Source organism: Chrysochloris asiatica, unplaced genomic scaffold, assembly GCF_000296735.1.
Source record: "Chrysochloris asiatica unplaced genomic scaffold, ChrAsi1.0 scaffold00016, whole genome shotgun sequence".
NCBI lineage: Eukaryota > Metazoa > Chordata > Mammalia > Afrosoricida > Chrysochloridae > Chrysochloris > Chrysochloris asiatica.
This window is the reverse complement of record NW_006408534.1, coordinates 15657574-15665887: the sequence shown is the minus strand read 5'-3', so window position 1 is coordinate 15665887 and position 8314 is coordinate 15657574. Positions and strand designations below refer to the sequence as shown.

Sequence of the window (8314 nt, the reverse complement as noted above, 5' to 3'; positions counted from 1 at the left end):
ATAAAGATTAGAGCAGAAATAAATGAGATAGAAAACAGAAAAACTATAGAAACAATCAACAGGACAAGAAGCTGGTTCTTTGAAAGAATTAACAAAATCGACAGACCATTGGCAAACCTAACAAAAAAAAAGAGAGAGCAGACACAAATAACACACATTAGAAACCACATGGGAGATATCACAACGGAACCAAAGGAAGGAGCAGCTGGTGAGTTTGATCCACCAACCCTGTGGTTCAAACTGACCTTATGGTCCAGTACTTTATCCCACAATGCCACACCAGGACTCCAGTTTGCCCATAGAGTCCTTCAATATTCCAAGTCAAGACTTGAATTTTTTCCTTCAGTTCTTTCAGCTTGAGAAGTGCTGAGCATGCTCTTCCCTTTTGGTTTTCTAACCAAGTCTTTGCACATTCCATTATAATATTTGACTTTGTCTTCTCAAGCTGCCCTTTGAAATTTTCTGTTTAGCTCTTTTACTTCCTAATTTCTTTCATTCACTTTAGCATCTTTCAGGGTCTCTTCTGACATCCATTTTTGTCTTCTCATTCTTTCATGTCTTTTTAATGATCTTTTGTTTTCTTCCTATGGGATGTGCTTGATGTCATCCCATAACTCTTCTGGTCTTCAGTCATTAGTGTCTTTTGAATCAAATCTGTTCTTGAAATGGTTCCTAAATTCGGGTAAGATATGTTCAAGGTCATATTTGGACTCTCGTGGACTTATTTTCATTTTCTTCACCTTTATCCTGAACTTGTATATGAGCAATTGATGGTTTGTTTCACAGTCTGCCCCGGCCATGTTTTGACCGATGATACCAAGCTTCTCTTATGATCTCTTCCCACAGATGTGATCAGTTTGATTCCTTTGGTATTCCATCTGTTGAGGTCCATGTACAGTCACCTTTTATATTGTTTTTTTTAAAAAAAGATATTTGCAATGTGTTAACTCGTTTGTCTTGCAGAATTCTATCATGCAATTTCAGTATCATTTTTATCACCAAGGCCATATTTTCCAACTATTGACCCTTCCTCTTTGTTTCCAACATTTGCATTCCAATTATCAATAATTATCAATGCATCTTGATTGCATGTTTGATCAGTTCCACACTAAAGAAGTTGGTAGAATCCTTCAATTTCATCATCATTGGCTTTAGTGGTTGGTGTATACATTTGAGTAATAGTGATATTAACTGGTCTTCATTATAGGCATATGGATCTTATCCTATCACAGGCAACATTGTACTTCAAGATAGATTTTGAAATGTTCTTTTTGATGATCAATGTGACACCATTCCTCTTCAATGTCATATCCGGCATAGTAAACTATATGATTATCTGATTCAAAAGGGCCAATATCATTCCATTTCACCTCATTGATGCCTAGGATATATATCTTTATGTGTTCCATTTCATTTTTGACATCTTCCAAATTTCCTAGAGTCATGCTTTGTACATTCCAAGTTGCGATTACTAATTAATTTTTGCAACTGTTTCTCCTCATTTTGAATTGTACCCCATCAGCAAATGAAGGTCCTGAAAGCTTTGCTCCATTTGCATCATTATGGTCAACTCTACTTTGAGGAGGCAGCTCTTCCCCAGTCATACTTTGAGTGCCTTCCAATCTGAAGGGCTCATCTTCCCTCAGCATATCTGACAATGGTCTGGTGCTATTCATAATGCTTTCATCTTTTAACACTATATGTGACAATGTTACACACCTATTCATAAAGTTTTCAGTGACTAAGCATTCAGAAGCAGTCAGCCTCTCCTTCTTCCTAGTCTGTCATACTTTGGAAGCTCCACTGAAACCTGCCCACCATGGGTAATCCTGCTGGTCCTTAAAATACCTCCAGTATCACAAGCCACCACAGTATGACAAACTGACAGACAAGTGGTGGATAATCATAATACTTAAATAGCACTTACTGTGAGTCACAGCATCTTACCGTTCCTAACTTACTTCATTCTCATGAGAACTCTCAGGTGCTATTCTGAACCCCACTTGACAGAGTGAAGAGGGTCCATGACAAAAGAAAGGCAGACAGTGTTTGCCATAGGGCTAGCCTGCAACCAGGAGGAGCTAGCAGGGGAGCCTTGGAAGAGAGGAAGCCAGACAAGTAGAAATAAACTGTGTCTGGACTTATGGTAGGAGCAGAAAAAGTTATTAAATTTATTAAGCCCAAAGTCAGTCTTAATTACAATGAACTAAAATTGCTAACATTCAAGATCTGCAGATAAGTCATCTTTTTATATGTTTTCTTTAAAAAAAAAATTCATGTGCAATTTTTATTGAAAGAAATAATTGGATAAAATAATTCCAAATACATCATTTGGATTTTTATATTTGCTATAAATATAAGTATAAACCAAAACCAGTCCAGTTGCCCTTGAGTTGATGCTGACTAATGGTTACCCCATGTGTGTTAGAGTACAAATGTGCTCTAGCAGGTTTTCAGTGGCTGATTTTTCAGAAATAGATTCACAGGCCTTTCTTCCAAGGTGCCTCTGGGTGAACTCAAACATCCATCCTTTTGGTTAGCAGTATTTAACCATTTATACCAAACACACACACATATATAATAGATTTTCCTGGGTCTAAGCATCCTGTCAATCCTCCTCAGAAAATAGATGATGCTCGTTTCATGATCTGGAATTTGATGCTCAGTTAATTAACATATATACAATATTGCTGTCCATATTCATAGACTTTGTTGAATCCAGAGAGGTTATCTTCTCTAATCCACCAATTTTTGAAAAGCTGCTTCTTGTGAGTTCAGCAGAGAGGTGGAACTAGCTCCAAGTCTCAGCCTCCTCGAATAGCAAACCCTGTTGCCATGCTTCAAGAAGCTGCCTGCCTAAGGCCTCCCTGCTGCTCCTGCCCTCTGTCTTATTCCCACCAGGCCTTGGATAGGCCCATGACTCTGCTGATCTGAATCTAGAAAGGGTCCGAACAATAAGTGCTGTTTCCTTTCATAAGCCTGCACCTGTCCCCCAACTCCAGTGCACACCCTAGATAGGCGGACTTGTGGGCCAGCCAACAAAGGTTCTGGGGAGCCCACCCAGCTCATTGTTCTTCTTTTTGTGTCTAGGCATCACTGCTGCAGAGCAAACTCAACCAGATATTTGAAATTACCATCCGGTAAGTGGCAACCTGGCCAGGGAACCCCGACCTCTATGGCCTCCTCACAGATCTTCCTTTCAACCATTCACCCCCTAACCTCTATCCCCAAGGGTGAGTCAGCCACTGGCTCTCCCCAGACAAGGAAATGAATACTAGAGAGATGGACTCTGAGAAACCTGGAGAAGAGCCAGGTGTTCCAGTGTCCCAGTCTGCTGCTTTACTTTCCTTGACTCCAAGCTATAGATTCTAGACCTGCTTGAACCCTGGAAGCTGTGGAGTGACAGTGTGCAGCCCCTGTGTAAAGAGAAACCCTGAGCATCTGCTCTGTTTCATTGCACAAGGGTGGGACCCCACCATTTCTTCCTTGTGCCTTTCTTCGTTATGTGTTCCTGCCTCCAACAGGCCCCCACCAAGCCCATCAGGAACCATCACGGCAGCCTACGGTCAGTCTCAGAACCACTCCATCCCTGTCTACGAGATGAAGTTTCCTGATCTGTGTGTATACTGAATTTGAAGAGCCTGTGCTCCTGGGAGGGGTGAGGCCGGAGGAAGGCTCTGCCCTCACCTCACCCCTATGACATGGAAATCTAACTGGTATCTCAGAAAAAAACAAAGGTGCCTTGGATAGCAGCACCTTCCTAACTAAGCCAAGGCGGAGCCTCTGGGCCTTCTCTGGTTCCTTCTTGGTCCCTCTGCCTCCTCGTTTTTCCCAAGGGAGATCCAGTCATCCACCCTTCAATAAGCATCTCACCTGTGCCCTTTGTCTCTTCTTTTGGGTCAGCCAGAAGCAGAGAATCCTGGGGAGGCATCACCAGGGAGGAGCTGAGGGACCAAAAAAGCCCCACTTCATGTAGTGAGTGCAGAGGTTTCTCTGGGAGTCTGCCTACAAGGACACAGCTGTCATCTCCAGAGAAGAGGCTGGGAGGAGAGGGGCTCAGGAACAAGATGGGAACTGATTAGTCAGAGTAAGCCTTAGACTGCAATCTGGAAGAACTGAAGAAAGCTCCTGGCATTATGAGATGACAGTATCTCAGGCTGGATGATTGGATTGTCACTCCCATTCCAAGTATTCCCTCCCTCAGTCCCCATTGAAGGGTCTAGAGAACCCCCTAGTTGTCGATGTTGCATCCATTCTCTTGCTCACTCTGCTTGTTGTCTGTTCATGTTGCTTACTATTATTAAATAACACTGAGCCCTCATAGCAGGAGCGAGAGGAATAGAGACACCATGGGGCTAGAAAGGATGAAATGAAGGGTGGGTGGGCCTGTGAATAGAAAGGGGGCGTTTTTCACAGGCTGGGCCAAGAAGCATTTATGTGGGCCTTGGTCTTAGAGAAGAGGAACAGGCAAAAGTGAGGCAATCTTGTCTTTCCCTTCTGGGGCGTTCTTTACATTGGCTTCTCTCTCTTTGATGTCTATTCCTGAGGATTCCCAGGTGTTTCTAGAGCCTCTGGGTTGAGAGAGAGGGGATCAAGATTTTGTAATCCTAAATGACTCAAAAAAGAGAAAGAACTTTCTGGAGGTGGTGGAAGAGGTCTTAGCTTTGCCTGGATGAAGGGCAGGGTAGCGAAGGTTGGTTGGGACAAGTGACACTTTGAGATCAAGGATGTCAGAAGTCAACCTTTTGGATATGCCATTCAAGGAGAGAAGAATCTAGTGCACGTTGGCATGATTTCTTCACTCTTTGGATGATGTCTGGGGAGCTTCTAACCCAGGGAGGGGCAGCAGGAACTGTTTTGGGTTCCTGGTATGTCTGCCTGTCTCTGTGGCCAACATGCATGGAGGAAGAGCTGACGTAAAGGTAAACAGAGCTGAGAAGGAGGCTCTTTGCTGCTTTCCTCCCATGTCCCTTTCTGATCCTCTCCTCCAGGTGCCTTTACCTTCCCAGCATCTCCTCTGGCAAAGTCTCACACTTAGGAGGAATGAGGAATAAGGGTCAGATATACCCTCTGCCCAGTACCATATCCTCTGGTGGCAGTACCCTGTGGTCCAACATAGCCCATTTCTTCTCTTCCAGTCAAACTTCCTATAGCCTTTCAGAGCTTATGTGGCTCACAGTCAGGGTGAGGTATGAATAGTGGGACCTGCAAAATGTGCTTTTTCAAAAGCAGGAGGGTGGGTTGACTTCTTGACCCAGAGGAATCTCTAGTTAGGGTAAAATGTTAGGCAGTGTGGGGTGCAGTCAAAAGGGAAGGACACTCCTGGGACATGCCTCAGATCGCATCTCTGCAAGGGGCCCTGCTCTGATACACAGAACAGTATAGTTGTGAGGACCTTAACATGCATTTTCCCATTATCTGTGCAATAGATTGTCTGGGAAGAGGGTCTATCTGACTGACCCTCATTCCTGTAGTTTCTGCCCTGAAGATGAGGCTCTTCCCCCACCCACTGTCTCTGTGTTCCCAAATAGCCTGCATGAGGAGGCCCAAGTCCAGGCCCCTGCTGCCCCCACAGCTTTCTGGCTGGGCTCCAGGGCTTCAGCGTACACACAAATCAACTTTACAAGCATGAGCTTAGAAATCTCTTTCATAGCTCTTTACTAAGAAACCAAGTTTCAAACAAGTTTAAGCAAACTTTTGTCCAAATAACTTTGGAGACAAATTTGAAAGGAAAGCTGAATTCTTAGCTATATACACTGGTTTTCGCCATCTTTTAATCCCATGCTTGACTTTTCTACTCCATGACAACATCCTGAGTGCTGCCCATGGGGTCCCTGGTTCTGGGACTTGGGAATCACTTCCCAAGTCTCTTTCTGGAGTCACCAAGAGAACCAGAGACCTCTGGTTCAATCCCAGCCCCCTCCTGGGACTAGAAGACAAAGACACGGGCTTCCTGTTCTGCATAGTCTCAGCCTGCTGCTCCGCTCCATCAGCCCAAGGCGGCTTTGTCTTTGCATCACCTCTGCACAGCAAAAACACATTTCTTTGAGAGAACTGACCATTTTTGAGTGCCCTCATCTTCATTTTGATTTAAAATTATACTCAGTAGAGTACAAGACTGCCTGCTGAAATAGAGTAGAACTTTGATTCTTACAAAGTATGCCTCAAATCAGAAAATTCAAGGTAAAGATTAATTTGAACAAATAATTAGATGGTAAACAGCCTCTTATACCCCACCACAAGTTCTGAGAGAGAGTGTGTGGGGCAGGAAGATGCCCGGAACCCAGCTAGCATCGTTGCCTCCTGTCTTCCTAACCTTTTGGTACCTAGCAGCAGTTTCATGTGACCAGCATCCCCTTTTTTTATGGCTGCCCTTTTCTGTTGTGAATTTGAGCCCAAAGAAGTCAGCAGGCCCATTTAGACCAGCTGCTCTCCAAGGCTGAGGACTCTTGTTACACGGGCCAGGGTAGTGTTGGTGAACTCTTTGCTGATAGAACATAATCGGCTTGAATGCATTTGCTATGGAGGCTTCATTAAACTGAGGGAGATATGTGAGTGCACGAGAAGCAAATCAGTGGGGAGGACCAGCATGATCCGGCTGGTTCCTCCTACTCTTGCGGCCGGGTCCCCAGTGCCCTGTGCCTGTACCCATTTCCCTCTCTCTTGTAAAAGTAAGAATAAGTGACTTCTTGACTCCTAGTCAGGCTCCTCCCCAGAGAAGGAGTCAGAAGATCAGAAGAAGAACAGGAAAAGTCCTCAGAGGCTCGCCTCTGTATAGCTCCACACCTCTTACCCCCATATTCAAATCTAGATGGGTGGGCAGTGAAAAGGTGGGACCTGGGACCACTAAAGTGCTTGAAGAAGATCAAGGGGTCATATGTGCATTGCCCTTTGCCCTGGATGTCTTGAATCCTACAGGAAACATTCAATTGGATTCGAATCAGAACAGCCCTGGGATTCTTTAAATGACTCAAAGGCTAATCTCTGGGCTTCACTGGGTGGCCAGGAGCTCAGTGCCTTCCAGTTGCCATTCCACTGCCCCAGGTTTCCTGCCTGATACGGAGCGTGCACATTTGTGATTGAGAGGTCCTTGAGAAATGAGACTATCTTCACTGATTCCTGTTCATGACCAGACAGTAGAAGATGGTCATTGAGGGGTCTGTAGAAAGGACTGGATCTGAACTGTTAGAATGAGCACAGGGTTTACAAGTGAACTGGGGAGGTCACATCACCAGGGCAGACCATGTCTGCTTCCCATGATCTAGAGACTTGGGAGGTGGGTCATGCTAAAGCACGACATCTCCAGGACATCTGAGAGGAAGGCTTAGGGCAACTTATTACTTCCTCCATCCATTAACTCCAGAATCTTCAGGTTAAAACAATCCTTTGCCCCATGTCAGGGCTAGATGTGGAGACTGCAGAAGGGCAGTGATGGCTGAGAAGCAGAGGTCAGGAGGATAAAGGGCAGCAGGAAGACCTCTGAGACCCTGTTGGGGCTACAGGCAGTTATCTGTTCTCTTAGCACCAGTCAGGCTAATACTATCTGCTCTTCTTCAGGGTATCTTTCGGCCTATCACCTTCCCCGCTAAACTGTTTCTCCATGACTATTGATTCTGGCTTGTGGACTGCAAAGCTGTAAATCCACAAGTTCTGCAGCCCATCCACTGTAACATATGTATGTCCATGTAGACCATCATGAGCTAACTCAGTGTGTGCGTATGCTCATGTGTGTGCATGTATGTATTATAGTCTGTAGTTGAAGATCTCTGTATATAATAGCTGCCGTATTTATATGTGAGTGCAGAATTAGTGCCTGTGGCCGTTTTCTGTATTTTAAACTCATTGAATCAACTTAGTTTTATTTTAGAAACAGGGAAGGGAAAATGAGGGGAACTTAGGAAGAACTCTTAGCAAACTCATTCTTTAGGATTATTAGTTGTGATTTCCCAATGAGCTTTTATGATGCCCTTTTCAAATAAATGTTAATGTTGTCACCACATGGCTGTCTATTTCATGTCTTTAAAGTAAATGGGTTTTGGAGATGCAAACAGGATCTGAAAATACCAAGTTTACTGCTGACATTTAGCCACCCCCAGGTACCATTACTTTACCTGCCTCAGAAGAAAGGAAGGAGGTGAAAAGGTGCTACCAAGGTGGAATATAATGCTCATGATTCCCAGCATAGGAGCATCCTCGGATTGGAAGGCCGGGGCCTGCAATGAAAATCAAGTCCCTTCAATATAAGACAGGGGAAACTTTATCTTAAGGATCTGAGTGACTTTCTGACTCCCCTCACATCAGGACTTCCCAGTTG

General features: G+C 44.4%; 1 protein-coding gene across 1 annotated transcript in view; it reads left to right on the top strand.

Annotated features, from left to right (window-relative positions):
- The window catches only part of EFR3B (EFR3 homolog B (S. cerevisiae)), a 174953-nt gene extending 171076 nt beyond the window's left edge, over positions 1 to 3877 (top strand). The window contains exons 22-23 of the mRNA XM_006835231.1: positions 3091 to 3140; positions 3525 to 3877. Coding sequence (XP_006835294.1) covers positions 3091 to 3140; positions 3525 to 3630 — 156 coding nt within the window. The 3' untranslated portion in view covers positions 3631 to 3877. The remainder of the gene's footprint in view (positions 1 to 3090; positions 3141 to 3524) is intronic.
- Positions 3878 to 8314: the final 4437 nt, after the last annotated feature.